The 15587-nt window shown below is 46.1% G+C and overlaps 1 protein-coding gene across 1 annotated transcript in view; it reads right to left on the bottom strand.

Annotated features, from left to right (window-relative positions):
- Positions 1-15546, bottom strand: part of LOC139268009 (di-N-acetylchitobiase-like) — a 30375-nt gene extending 14829 nt beyond the window's left edge. The window contains exons 1-2 of the mRNA XM_070885975.1: positions 15464-15546; positions 9119-9280 (exon numbers count right to left, since the gene is read on the bottom strand). Of these exons, the coding sequence (XP_070742076.1) occupies positions 9119-9193 (75 nt within the window). The 5' untranslated portion in view covers positions 9194-9280; positions 15464-15546. The remainder of the gene's footprint in view (positions 1-9118; positions 9281-15463) is intronic.
- Positions 15547-15587: the final 41 nt, after the last annotated feature.

Here is a 15587-nt window from a genome sequence, read left to right as displayed (position 1 = left end):
TGAACAAGTACTTTGGTTCGGTATTCACTAAGGAGGATACAAACAACCTTCCGGATATAAAAGGGGTCAGAGGGTCTAGTAAGGAAGAGGAACTGAGGGAAATCTTTATTAGTCGGGAAATTGTGTTGGGGAAATTGATGGGATTGAAGGCCGATAAATCCCCAGGGCCTGATGGACTGCATCCTAGAGTACTTAAGGAGGTGGCCTTGGAAATAGCGGATGCATTGACAGTCATTTTCCAACATTCCATTGACTCTGGATCAGTTCCTATGGAGTGGAGGGTAGCCAATGTAACCCCACTTTTTAAAAAAGGAGGGAGAGAGAAAACAGGGAATTATAGACCGGTCAGCCTGACCTCAGTAGTGGGTAAAGTGATGGAATCAATTATTAAGGATGTCATAGCAGTGCATCTGGAAAATGGTGACATGATAGGTCCAAGTCAGCATGGATTTGTGAAAGGGAAATCATGCTTGACAAATCTTCTGGAATTTTTTGAGGATGTTTCCAGTAAAGTGGACAAGGGAGAACCAGTTGATGTGGTATATTTGGACTTTCAGAAGGCTTTCGACAAGGTCCCACACAAGAGATTAATGTGCAAAGTTAAAGCACATGGGATTGGGGGTAGTGTGCTGACGTGGATTGAGAACTGGTTGTCAGACAGGAAGCAAAGAGTAGGAGTAAACGGGTACTTTTCAGAATGGCAGGCAGTGACTAGTGGAGTGCCGCAAGGTTCTGTGCTGGGGCCCCAGCTGTTTACATTGTACATTAATGATTTACACGAGGGGATTAAATGCAGTATCTCCAAATTTGCGGATGATACTAAGTTGGGTGGCAGTGTGAGCTGCGAGGAGGATGCTATTAGGCTGCAGAGTGACTTGGATAGGTTAGGTGAGTGGGCAAATGCATGGCAGATGAAGTATAATGTGGATAAATGTGAGGTTATCCACTTTGGTGGTAAAAACAGAGAGACAGACTATTATCTGAATGGTGACAGATTAGGAAAAGGGAAGGTGCAACGAGACCTGGGTGTCATGGTACATCAGTCATTGAAGGTTGGCATGCAGGTACAGCAGGCGGTTAAGAAAGCAAATGGCATGTTGGCCTTCATAGCGAGGGGATTTGAATACAGGGGCAGGGAGGTGTTGCTACAGTTGCACAGGGCCTTGGTGAGGCCACACCTGGAGTATTGTGTACAGTTTTGGTCTCCTAACTTGAGGAAGGACATTCTTGCTATTGAGGGAGTGCAGCGAAGGTTCACCAGACTGATTCCCGGGATGGCGGGACTGACCTATCAAGAAAGATTGGATCAATTGGGATTGTATTCACTGGAGTTCAGAAGAATGAGAGGGGACCTCATAGAAACGTTTAAAATTCTGACGGGTTTAGACAGGTTAGATGCAGAAAGAATGTTCCCAATGTTGGGGAAGTCCAGAACCAGGGGTCACAGTCTGAGGATAAGGGGTAAGCCATTTAGGACCGAGATGAGGAGAAACTTCTTCACCCAGAGAGTGGTGAACCTGTGGAATTCTCTACCACAGAAAGTAGTTGAGGCCAATTCACTAAATATATTCAAAAGGGAGTTAGATGAAGTCCTTACTACTCGGGGGATCAAGGGTTATGGCGAGAAAGCAGGAAGGGGGTACTGAAGTTTCATGTTCAGCCATGAACTCATTGAATGGCGGTGCAGGCTAGAAGGGCTGAATGGCCTGCTCCTGCACCTATTTTCTATGTTTCTATGTTTCTATAGAAAATGTTCTTGTATGCATACAGCTTTTTTCAAAGGCCGCAGTGGTCCCTGCATGGACTCATTTGAGATCCTTGCTTCAAGCTCCATAGAGACAGACTCTGTCTCCATTGAAGACATTCTTACAATTCGCTGCAGTACCAATCCACTAGTGAACAAGTTGGTCTCCTCCATCCTCTCTGCTATTATGGAGAGTGTGTGTGGCACTTCTCTCAGTACCTGCCTAAGTTGCCGATGCACCTCTTGCAATCTCGTTCTCAACAAACAGTCCCGGAGTTCAGTATCTGTATCCAGCTGATTAGAGCTTGGAAAGTACTGTGCCCCTCAACGTGACCTCCACATAGCTGTCTCTACCACCAGTGTCTGCTTGTGCTCACTCGTGAGGTGTGAGTCACCAGGTGAAAACACAACTAACTCTCGAAGTGAACCCATTTAAGTATGAGTCTCTGTGCTGGTGCATGGCTGTAGATCCTGTGACAGTGCACCCTCAGAAGGAATGAGGTCCTCTGAGGAAATGTGCTCATGGATGTCCTGTCACACTTGCTGTACACGTGAAGTCCCTGGAAGACAAAAGAAAGAGATAGGATTTAGTTGTGACAAAGTCACAATGTTCACAATCCATACTCAGTCTTCTCATAGTTCATCCATCAATGAAAAGAAGCCAGCGTATGGACCCAGGTAATTCAGCTTCTGAAAGGGGTTCATGATTAATTCATTCGATAGAGGGATAAATATGATTTGCATCATGAGAGAGAGAGAGAGACAAACAGATTTCACTGAGCAACCGCTGGTGTTTTGCCACCAACCAGCCGTCGATATTCATAATAGAATATGCTTCTAGATTAGAAATATTACGTTCGGATCAGAAAAGTTAAGAGACTAGGGGTTTATGCTTACACAGCAAGTCCAAAATGTTTCTCTGTGTTTTGTTGATGTAGACTTGTGTCTCTGGATTATGCAGTCGCCAGAAACTACCATATTGGGTAATGTAAGCTCCAGTTTGATAAGAAAATAGTGTATCAATGTAAGTATTTTCCCTTGTTCGAGAGCACGGTGATACCCAGGCCTAGGTATACCTTGCTCCATCTGTGACTACACTTCACTTGCAAATCGCATTTTATGTTGAAATTAAAGAATAAAATGATTATAACCAGAGAACTGAATTCATACTACTTAAGTGAACAAACGGAAGTTTGTTTTAAGACAACAATATGTGTGTCAGAGATATTTGTAATTCTGTCACCAGCTATCTGTGAGCTCCCTGTGTCTCCATCTTCAATTGAGAGGGCACAGATGTGCCACATATCTCCAGTGCATCCTCTTTTCTATCTGTGAGCTGCACTATTTGTGGCGCCCCAACTCCAGTCCTATTTCTCTCCCTTGTGTTTTGCGCTCTCTTCTCCAACAATAGGTGCAAAAACAGACCTGTGAGTGAGTGAAGAACATAAGACATAAGAACATAAGAAATAGGAACAGGATGAGGCCATTTGGCCCTTCGAGCCTGCTCCGCCATTCAAAAGATCATCTGATCAGGGACTCAGTTCCACTTTCCTGCCCGCTCCCCATCACTCCTTACTCTCTTATCACTCAAAAATCTGTCTATCTCAACCTTAGGTATATTCAAAGACCCAGCCTCCACAGCTCTCTGGGGCAGAGATTTCCTTAGATTTACAACCTTCTGAGAGAAGAAATTTCTCCTCATCTCAGTTTATTCTGAGATGCAGGTGCAGATGAAGGTACATACGATAAGCGTGACTATGAGACACATGCATCATATTACCTGATTGGGATGAGTATGGATATGTGGGAAGGTGATGCAGTGCACAGAAAGTGAGGGTAGGGTGCTGTTCAAAGTTGAGTTGGTGCTAGGTGTGTGGTGAAGAATACTTAGTAAGACAGAGTGAAAACGGTTTGGCTTAAAGCATAGAATGTAGTTGAATCAGCAAAAGTACTCATTTTTCCTGATCCAGTGAGATAATTAAACTGCTTTCTGCATTGCATCCATGACCTGGGCACAACGCTCCTGCTGCTCTCCTCCTGAACTAACTCCAACTGCACCTCCTTGATGAGAGCAGCAGGTTTCTTCCTCCAATGACTGGGGGAAAATATGTCTCTCCTCCACCTCCTGACTGCACCCAGCAGTAATTCCAGTGCGGCATCATTGAATCTGGGTGCTGCCCTTGCTCTATGTCCACCATCCATACTGAACATCTCCAATTTACACAAGGGCACTGTCCCTTTAAATACAGCTGAGATTATGTCATGTGGATGTACATCATGCCCACTGTGCAGCTTGGAGACACAAAACCTTGAAGTCAAAATTAATTGCTACAATTGAGTTCAGATTGCAAAATTCAGCCCGCTCAGTTGATTTATGGGTTTCCCCCATGTAACTCCACACCGGAGCACACAACCTGCCTTCAGATTAATATCAGGATCAACAATATGGAACAAACTTTCAAATCTAATATCATTTTGTTTCAGTTTCATCTCTCTAAAAAAATAATTGTTGGAATGTGTGTGTTGCTGCCCATCTCGAGTTGCCCAAAGCGACTGTGTGTCTTGCTAGGTATTTCAGAGGGCAGTTAATGATCGACCGTATTGGTGTGGGACTGAGGTTACATAGAGGTCAGATCGGGTAAGGAATCAAATATGAATCTTGTTGTGTATGGAGAAAGAGTCAGACTGAACGCTGTGAGCGCAAAGTAAAGTGTGACCTTAGTCTTTTATTGCAGGTCTCCAGAGTGCATGTCTGACCTGTGAAGCCTCCTTAAATACCTGTGCTCCCAAGGGATTATGTGATCCCCGTGGACTCCAGGGTGGCTGTACAGAGTAAATACAAGTCCACATAAAGAACAACACCTCCCCCCCGCCCCCAAAGTCTACAATGTGAGTCAATCTGGGGCCCTTTTTGCCCTGGTTGATCGTCTCGGTCTGAAAGCTGGTGTTGTTGAATGATTTGTTGAGCCCTGCAGGGCTGCTGTGGATGATGGGTTCTGCTTCGTGGTCAACCGCGGTGCCGGTTGCCACTGGTGTGTATGTTGGGGGATCAAAAAAGGTGGGTTGCTCAGGATAGTCCGTGAATCTGAGTTTGATTTGGTCCAAGTGTTTCCGGTGAATGAGTCCATTTGAAAGTTTGATCAGAAACACCCTGCTCCCTTCTTTGGCCACGACAGTGCCGGGAAGCCACTTAGAACCTTGTCCATAATTTAATACAAATACAGGATCATTGATTTCAAACTTGCATGACACATTTGCGCTATCATGGTATGCACTTTGTTGAAGCCGCCTGCTCTCTACCTGTTCATGTAGATCAGGGTGAACTAACGAGAGCCTTGTCTTAAGTGCTCTTTTCATGAGCAGTTCAGCAGGTGGGATCCCAGTGAGTGAGTGGGGTCTTGTGCGGTAGCTAAGCAGGACTTGGCATAGGTGAGTCTGCAGTGAGCCTTCAGTTGCCCTCTTCAAGCCTTGCTTGATGGTTTGCACTGCTCTCTCTGTCTGACCATTGGACGCTGGTTTAAATGGGGCAGATCTGACACGTTTGATCCCATTACGGGTCATGAATTCTTTGAACTCAGCACTAGTAAAACATGGCCCGTTGTCGCTCACCAGGACGACGGGTAAGCCGTGTGTGGAAAACATGGCCCGCAGGCTTTCAGTAGTGGCAGCGGACGTACTAGCCGACATTATCTCACATTCAATCCACTTGGAGTATGCGTCTACAATCACAAGGAACATTTTACCAAAGAACGGGCCTGCATAGTTGACGTGTACCCAAGACCACGGTTTGGAGGGCCAAGACCATAAACTTAGCGGCGCCATCCTGGGTACATTGCTTAACTGCGAGCATCTGTGAACGCAGGACTCTAAGTCCGCATCGATACCGGGCCACCACACATGGGATCTGGCTATCGCTTTCATCATTACGATGCCTGGGTGGGTACTGTGGAGGTCATTAATGAAGGTGTCTCTGCCCTTCTTGGGGATCACTGCTCAATTGCTCCACAGAAGGTAGTCTGCCTGTATAGACATTTCATCTTTGCGCCGTTGGAACGGCTTTATCTCTTCCTGCATTTCCACTGGGACACTGGACCAGCTCCTGTGAAGCACACAGCGTTTGACTAGAGATAATAAGGGGTCCTGGCTTGTCCAGGTTTTGGTCTGCCGTGCAGTGACAGGTGATTGCTCACTCTCAAATGCTTCCATAACCATTGCTAGATCTGTGGGCTGCGCCATTTCTATTCCTGTGGTGGGCAATGGCAGCCGGCTGAGAGCTTCGACGCAGTTTTCTGTGGCGGATGGCGTAGTTGTATGCAGACAACGTGAGCGCCCATCTCTGGATGCGGGCCGATGTGTTGGTATTTATCCCATTACTCTTGGAAAACAGGGATATAAGTGGCTTTTGGTCAGTTTCCAATTTGAATTTTAGCCCAAACAGGTATTGATGCATTTTCTTTACCCCATAGACACACGCTAACGCTTCTTTTTCAATCATGCTGTCAGCTCTCTCAGCCTTAGACAGACTCCTGGATGCATAAGCAACCGGTTGCAGTTTCCCAAAATCATTAGCTTGTTGCAATACACACCCGACACCATATGACAACGCATCACATGCTAGTACCAAACGCTTATAATGGATCATACAACGCAAGCAATTTGTTTGAGCATAACAATTGTCTCGCTTTTACAAAGACATTTTCTTGGCTTTTGCCCCAAACCCATTCTCCCCCTTTTCGTAGTTCGAGCAGTGTGCTGAGACCCGGTAAGAAGTTACCAAAGTTGTTCAAGAGTCCCAGAAATGACCGCAGCTCCGGCACGTTGTGTGGCCTCGGTGCGTTCTCGATTGTCTCCGTCTTCGCGTTGGTGGGCTTGATGCCGTCCGCCGCAATCCTCCTTCCCAGGAACTCCACTTCAGGCGCCAGGAAAACGCACTTCGAGCGTTTTAACCTGAGCCCCATGCGTTTGAGTCGACGAAGAATCTCCTCCAGGTTCTGCAGGTGCTTGACTGTGTTCCGACCTGTGACCAAGATGTTGTCCTGGAAGACCACGGTGTGCAGGACCGACTTCAGTAAACTTTCCATGTTTCTCTGGAATATCGCTGCCGCTGATCGGATTCCAAATAGGCATCTGTTATAAACAAAAAGACCTTTGTGAGTGTTGAGGTAGGTGAGGGCCTTCGATGATTCCTCCAGTTCCTACGTCATGTAGGCTGAAGTCAGATCCAGCTTCGAAAACATCTTTCCTCCCGCCAGCGTTGCAAAGAGTTCGCCGGCCTTTGGTAGTGGGTATTGGTCCTCATCATCATAGGCAGTCCCTCGGAATCGAGGAGGACTTGCTTCCACTCCCAATGTGAGTTCTTTGATGGCTGAACAGTCCGATACGAGAGCCACAGATCCTGTTACAGGTGGAACAGACAGTCGTTGATAGAAGGGGTGATGCAGGGAGAAACGATTGATAGTTACTTTGTAATCGCCACAGATTCTGACGGTGCCTTCGCCCTTGAGGATTAGGACAATAGGACTGGCCCTCTCGTTGAACTCGATTGGTGAAATGATGCCCTCTCTTTGCAGCCGGTCTAGCTCGATCTCTACCCTTTCTCTCATCATGTACGGTACTGCTCTCGCCTTGTGATGGATGGCTCGTGCCCCCGGAATTAGGTGGATCTGCACTTTTGCTTCTTGGAATTTCCCGATGCCTGGTTCGAACAGCGAAGGAAATTTGTTTAAGACCTGGGCACATGAAGTGTCATCAGCGAGCGATAGAACTCGGACGTCATCCCAGTTCCAGCGTATCTTTCCCAGCCAGCTCCTGCTGAGCAGCGTGGGACCATCGCCCGGTACCACCCAGAGTGTTAGCTTGTGTACCGTTTCATCATAGGAGACCTTTACGGTAGCACTGCCGATTACAGGAATCAGTTGTTTTGTGTCAGTTCTTCGTTTCGTGTGAACTGGAGTTAAGACTGGCCTTGAGGCCTTGATGCAATCACAACCTTTCGAAAGTCTTTTTGCCCATGATGGACTGGCTTGCGCCCGTGTCCATCTCCATTAACACCAGGAGTCCATTTAGTTCAACATTCAGCATTATCGGGGGACAATTTGTGGTGAATATGTGTACCTCATGTACCTCTGCCTCCTCTACCTGAGGCTCTGGTTCGTCGTGATCCTTCGTGGATCTGTCCTCCTTTGCAACATGGTGGATTGCAGGTTTAACAAGCTAAGCAGCTCGCCTGCACACTCATTGGAGGTGTCCCATTGTTCCACAGCCCTTGCAAATGTACTCTTTGAATCAGCATGAACGGAAATGATGATCACCCCCGCAGCGCCAACAAGGTGTTAATGGCCTTGCATTCATCACCCTTGATGGTGGACTCTGAGTCATCTGCGGACCTGCGGCTGCAATTATGTGACCTGCCCTGTATGTTATGATTCGAACACAACATCACTTTGTTCACAGTACTTGTAGCTGCACTTGTGTGCTGAGAGATTTGCTTCGTTTTGTCACCGGTGGCAATGAACACCTGGGCTGTCGTTATTGCCTGACTCAAGGTTGGGGTCTCTGCAGTCCAAAGTTTGTGAAGTTTGGTTTCGTGGCCAATGTCAAGTACGAAAAAGTCTCTGAGCATGTGCTCCAAATGTCCTTCAAATTCGCAATGTCCTACAAGGCATCTTAGCTCGGCGACATAACTCGCCACTTACTGACCTTCAGACCTTTTGTAGATGTAGAACCGGTACTTTGCCATCAGAACGCTTTCCTTCGGGTTCAAATGCTCTTGGACCAGTGTGCACAAATCGTCATACGATTTCTCCGTGGGTTTCGCTGGAGTGAGCAGATTCTTCATGAGGCCATACCTTGGTGCCCCACAGACGGTGAGGAGGATCGCCCTTCATTTGGCAGCTCTCTCTTCCCCATCGAGCTCATTGGCCACAAAGTATTGGTCGAGTCGCTCCACAAAAGTTTCCCAATCATCCCCCTCCGAAAATTTCTCCAGGATGCCCACTGTTCTCTGCATCTTTGGATTCGCTATCTGTATCTCGTCGCCAGTTGTTGTGTATGGAGAAAGAGTCAGACTGAACACTGTAAGCTCAAAGTAAAGTGTGAACTTAGTCTTTTATTGCAGGTCTCCAGAGTGCTTCTCCAACCTGTGAATCCGCCTTAAATATCTGTGCTCCAAAGGGATTATGGGATCCCTTGGGACTCCACGGGATGAGCCCTCTGGTGGCTGTACAGAGTAAATACAAGTCCACATATATAACAAATCTCAATTGCCAAATCCTGTACACAGAGAATATTGAATCATGAAAGGCTGTAATATTCACATTGTGCAAAGAACATTAAATGCACCAATCGCCATTATGCTTTGATTGATAATCTTACCATATAGTTAAAATATGGAACTCTCGAAACTTCATCCCAATATTTGCCGGTAAACGATTTAGGCAAGAGCTTCATGATATCTTTGTATGGGACCGGTCTTGCCGCGTGATAACTGCAAGGGGCACGTATCAAATTGTTCCTTTCCAATTCACATCTACCAGGCTGGAAAGTACAAAAAGGATGAGAACATAATACTTGTGAATATATTTAATTGTTAACTTCAAAAACACAAGAACAGCATGAATGATCTCCAAATATAAAGGACAAGACACACCAGTGGTTTATCTGGAATGCGTAATTAGATCCTGCCTGCCTAAGTGATCAAGTACTTTACAAATTGTAATTTGAGCGATTCTGACTGCCAGGCTCCAGTCGGAACAGAGCTCACATCGAAGAGATTGGGCTCACCCTTGTGTCTTAAGACGTACTCCTACCCCCCAAACATGTTTCTAACATTCAGTTCACCCCCTGAGTTTCTGATTTTTGCCAATCAACAAGTTCCTGACCTTCCCCTCCACGTTTCTGTCATCTTCTCCCCACTCAATATCCTGCCTTTCACCCTCCCCCCTTCCCCCCGAAATCCTGACATTTTCTCTCCCTACCCAGGTTCCTGAGCAGCACCACCCCCCCTCCCCCACCCAAATATCTGACCTCCCCCCACCAAAGGTCCTGACCTTCACCTAATGCCCAAGTTCCTGACCTTCTTTACCCTTCTGGGCTCTTTACCTTCTCCCCCCAACTAGTTCCTTACCAGCCCCCACCACCCATAGGTGTGTAAGGGGTGGTCTCGTTCTTTAGCCCTGCCCCACAGGTTCAATCCGCTTTATAAAATCCCAAATTCGATGAAAGTTCATAGTTTCTTCCATGTGCACTTTAGGATCTCAAACTTTCTGTTAGATAGTGCCAAATTAAATTTCCTTTCCAATTAGTCCAAACACTTGGCGGGGGCGGGGGGGGAGGGGGGGGGTTTCCAACAAATGTTGCCCCCTTCAGATGGGGCATTGTGTGTGGGTCACAGATTGTTAACAGGTTTATTGGCTATGAAGTGAACAGTAACCCAGCATGGCTCAAAGACTGGTGTGGAAGAAATGGGTTTCAATTCATGGGGCACGGGTACCAGTACAGGGGTAAGAGGGAACTGTTCCGTTGGGACAGGTTTCACTTGAACCATGCTGGGGCTAGTGTCCTGGGGAATTGACTAACTAGGGCTGTAGAGAGGGGAGGGCTCAGGTGAGCAGAAATTTATAAAAGTCAAAGAGCAAGATGAACATAAGAACATAAGAAATAGGAACAGGAGTTGGCCATACGGCCCCTCGAGCCTGCTCCGCCATTCAATAAGATCATGACTGATCTGATCATGGACTCAGCTCCACTTCCCCGCCCGCTCCCCATCACCCCTTAGCCCTTATCGTTTAAGAAACTGTCTATTTCTGTCTTAAATTTATTCAATGTCCCAGCTTCCACAGCTCTCTGAGGCAGCAAATTCCACAGATTTACAACTCTCTGAGAGAAGAAATTTCTCCTCATCTCTGTTTTAAATGGATGGCCCCTTATTCTAAGATTATGCCCTCTAGTTCTCGTCTCCCCCATCAGTGGAAACATCCTCTCTGCATCCATCTTGTCAAGCCCCCTCATAATCTTATACGTTTCGATAAGATCACCTCTCATTCTTCTGAATTGCAATGAGTAGAGGCCCAAACTACTCAACCTTTACTCATAAGTCAACCCCCTCTTCCTCGAAATCAACCTAATGAACCTTCTCTGAACTGCCTCCAAAGCAAGTATATCCTTTCGTAAATATGGAAAACATAACTGCACACAGTGGCCTCCAAGTGTGGCCTCACCAAGACCTAATGTAGCTGTAGCAAGACTTCCCTGCTTTTATACTCCATCCCCTTTGCAATAAAAGCCAAGATACCATTGGCCTTCCTGATCACTTGCTGTACTTGTATACTATTCTTTTATGTTTCATTCACATGTACCTCCAGGTCCCGCTGTACTGCGGCACTTTGCAATCTTTCTCCATTTAAGTAATAACTTCCTCTGTGAAGGCAATAGGGCAGGGCAGCGGTGGGGGAAATGATAACCAAAGTGTGACAGGAAGGGACAGAATGTATAAAAATCAGAGTGTATCAGAAAGTGTGGTCAAAGCCGGACAAAATGGAAAAATTATAGACTCATAGTAACACAGAAATTTACAGCACGGAAGGAGGCCATTTTGGCCCATCGAGTCTGTGCCGGCCAACCAAGAGCTCTCCAGCCTAATCCCACTTTCCAGCTCTTGGTTCGTAGCCCTGTAGGTTACGGCACTTTAAGTGCACATCCAAGAATGTTTTAAATTTGGTGAGGGTTCCTGTCTCTACCACCCTTTCAGGCAGTTCCAGACCACCACTACCCTCTGGGTGAAGAAATTTCCGCTCATATCTTCCCAAAACCTCCCCCCAATTACAGGCAACTCTCGATTATCCGTACACAGATCTAACGGAGAACCCGCTTCAACGGCACACGTCCGACCACACGCCCGACCCAGCCGGATTTGTTTTTCCACTGAAGTCTGATACTGCCCGTTTTATTGACCATCCCCAACCCCCCCACAACCCCCCCCCACAACCCCCCTCAACACCCCCCCTCCCCACCCCCTCCCCACCTCCCGTTCCCCCCGCACCCAAGTTGAATTTTATTGACTTGTGTTTATCTCATCTTTGCACATCTGAAACCGTGTGCTTATCGGGGATATTTTAACTCTTGGCCAGAGTGTAAGTCAGACAATGCGTGGTCGAACGGCTGTTACACATCTCTCCCGATTTTCGGACACCAGAAGCGATCCTGTTTGCACTCTCGCCAAAATTTAAATGAAATGCATTGTAATGTTAAAGGAATATTTCTTAATAGTAGTCAACGGGACAGGAATGGGGCCGTTGCTGTTTCTGTTGTGTTGCTAAATAAACATGCATGGCTCGGGTGGGGAGCCTGCATGCTGGCACCGTCCGGCTTGTCTGTGCTCTTTCTCCGCCGATCGATGATGGTCTCACTTTTTCATAAAATGCATTTACAGAGATACACATCTATACAAGTTGATAACACCAGTCATAACATGTTGGTTGTGCAGAAAGGAAATAAGAAAGAAAAAAGATTGCAGGAAGCAAGCAAGACTGATAGAAAATGTACTCTATTGTACTCGTCCGAGAGGCAAAATCGTTCACCCGGAATAGCCCGATCCCCGAGGGCCCCGGATAATCGAGAGTTGCCTGTAATTTAAACCTATGCCACTTGGCTGTTGACCCTCTGCCAAGGGAAACAGGTCCTTCCTATCCACTCTATCCAGGCCTCTCATAATTTTATACACCTCAATCAGGCCTCCCCTTAACACCCTTTCCAAAGAAAACAGACCCTGCATCTCCAATCTTTCCTCTTGGCCAAAAAGACAAAATGAAAAGCTTTTTATCTGAATGCACGCAGCATTCGTAAGAAGATAGATGAGTTAACGGCGCAAATAAATGTAAATGGGTATGATTTGATAGCCATTACAGAGACAAGGTTGCAAGGTGACCAAAGCTGGGAACTGAATATTCAGGTGTATTTGACAATTGAGAAGGATAGACTGAAAGGAAAAGGAGATGGGGTAGCTCCATTAATAAAGGATGAGTTCAGTGCAGTAGAGATAAATTATATTGGCTCAGAAGATCAAGATATAGAATCAGTTTGGGTGGAGATAAGAAATAATAAGGGGAAGAAGTCACTGGTGGGGGTAGTCTATAGACACCCTAACAGTAGCTACATTGTTGGATGGAGTATAATTCAAGAAATAATGGAGGCTTGTAAGAAAGGTATGGCAATAATCATGGATAATTTTAATCTTCACATTGATTGGACAAATCAAATTGAGGAAGAGTTCACAGAGTTTACCCGGGATGGTTTCCTTGAACAATACCTTGCGGAAACAACCAGGGAGCAGGCTATCTTAGATCTGGTACTGTGTAATGAGGCAGGATTAATAAGTGGTCTCCTAGTAAAGGATCCTCTAGGAAAGAGTAATCATATCATGATTGAATTTCAAATTCAGTTGGAGGATGAGAAAGTCAGATCTCAAACCAGTGTCGTAAATAAAGGTGATTAGAAAGGTATGAAAGCAGAGTTGGCTAACGTGGACTGGGAAAATAGATTAAAATGTAAGACATTTATAAGTAGTGGCAGATAATTTAGGAGATATTTCATAACTCTCAACAAAAATATATTCCAGTGAGAAGGAAAGACTTTACCAGAAGGGAGAACCATCCATGGCTTATTAAGGAAGTAAAGGATGGTATTAAATTGAAAACAATGGCATACAAAGTTGTCAAGATTAGTGGGAGGCCAGAGGATTGGGAATTTTGAAAAAAACAGCAAAGGACGACTTAAAAAGTAATAAAGAGAGGGAAGATAGATTATGAGAGTAAATAGCAAGAAATATAAAAACAGAAAATAAGTCTCCCCCAGCTTTCGACCTGAATCACATTCTTCCCCCATCCCCACTGTGCTCTCCGTGCTATTTAACCTCCCCGTCCCCGAATTCCTGAACTGCTCTCATCATTGAGGTCCTGATCTCCTCTCCCCGCCAAATTTCAGAACCCACTTCCTTCGCTCCAATCCTCTCTCCTCCCCTTAAATCCTCTACCCTCTCTCTCTCTCCCTCTCTCTCTCCCACTCTACCATTCTCTCTCCCCTCTCTCTCTCCTCCCCTCTCTCTCTCTCTACACCCGTCTCTCTTCCCTCTCTCTCTGCATCCCTCTCTCTCTTCACTCCCCTCTTCCTGTCTCCCCTTCTCTCTTCCTCTCACTCTCCCTCCCTCTCTCTCTCCCTCTCTCTACCCTTCCCCACTCTCTCCATCTGTCCCTCTCTCTCTCTCCCCCTCTCTCTCTCCCCATCTCCCTCTCCCTATCTTTCCCCTCTCTCACTCCCTTTTGCCCTATCACTCTTCGCTCCCCCCTCTCGCTCTCTCTTTCTCCCTCTCCCCCTCTCCCTCTCTCTCTCTTCCACCGACATCCCCCCATCCTGCCCCTGTTATGTATGTAAACATTACCAATGTGTAAGACTTGCCACCAGGGGGCGCACCTCTAGGAGACCCAAGTTGCTGGCACTGTGTTAGCCAAGGAGGGGAATAGAGTGTTTGTTGTCAAACTTTTGAATGGACAAAATTGCAGTTCACTGACAACCAAGAACAGTTTAAAGAGGACATTACCAGCATGATCCAAACACACACCCAACCAGCAATCGACCTTGTGGTCAACCAAGAGGATGAACCCACCATGCCCAACAGTCCAATCAGACCAGCCACACCGCAGTGCAGCAATGATCTGACCGACTCACCCATGCCAGGACTTCAAATCAGGTGATCAACCCAGGAGTGCAGAGCCCCGGATCGCCTCAGCTTGTAAATAACTTGTATCTTAGACTTTGCGGGGGTAATGATGTTATATATGTAAACATTACCAATGTGTAAGACTTACCACCAGGGGGCGCACCTATGGGAGACCCAATGGCCATCTGCACACTCGGGAAAAGTAGGTATAAAAGGCAGTCTACCATACTGCTTTCTCATTCTGGAGTTACATTAAAGAGACCAAGGTCACAATAGTTTGAGCGTACAATATGCAGTCTTGTGGAGTTATTCTGAACATAACAGCCCCGAACAGATCCAATGACCTTCTCCTTCTCTCTCACTTCCCCTCTCTCTCTCTCTCTCTGTCTTTCAGCCGCTGCCCCCACCTTGCTCCTGGCCACCAACGGATACAGCGACCTTCTCCTTGAGGAGTGAAGTAAAAAACGGCCCACAGTGCAGGCCGCAACGATTGGGTACTGTGCTTTCGCGGTTTCGGTTAACAGCGTGCATGTACAGAAGGGGATCGAGTGCACATTGGGATACCGCGAGCATGCACAGAAGGCCACAAAGACGTTCGTCAGATACTCCCGGTGACTGAATGTAGCAGATTAAGGGCTGATCTAATTGATGAGTTTAACATGATCAAAGGAGTTGATTGGTTAGATAGAGAGAAAGTAATTGCACTGGAGGGTGAAGTCGTGAACAATGACTTCAATGGAATACAATATTAAATAACATGGATAAGGTCAGCCCAGAGACTAAGCCAATGAATGTAAATGGAAATTGGTGAAAAGTAAACATGGAACAGAAATTAAAAACCTTTTGTTCAAAAAGAGTTTTTGAAATAGTCTACAAAGTAAACTAACAGAGACAAAAACACAATTAGATATCCTGATCAGACAATTAATGTACCAGATGGATGAGTTCCAGGTGAATTGATTCTACTCCCATTTCTTGTGCAATGCAAACTGACCATTTTGCCTTACCTCAAACAAGTGCTTGCAAGTATAGTCATAACCAGACCATGCAAGTCCCAACACGAGCTTTCTCGATTCAATACCCAGATTGATATAAGTGGACAGACCTAAATGGGCAAAAAACAACAATGAG

The sequence above is a fragment of the Pristiophorus japonicus genome, chromosome 8, assembly GCF_044704955.1.
Source record: "Pristiophorus japonicus isolate sPriJap1 chromosome 8, sPriJap1.hap1, whole genome shotgun sequence".
Classification (NCBI taxonomy): Eukaryota; Metazoa; Chordata; class Chondrichthyes; family Pristiophoridae; genus Pristiophorus; species Pristiophorus japonicus.
Note: the sequence above shows the minus strand (reverse complement) of the source record. Positions and strands in the feature narration are given on the sequence as shown.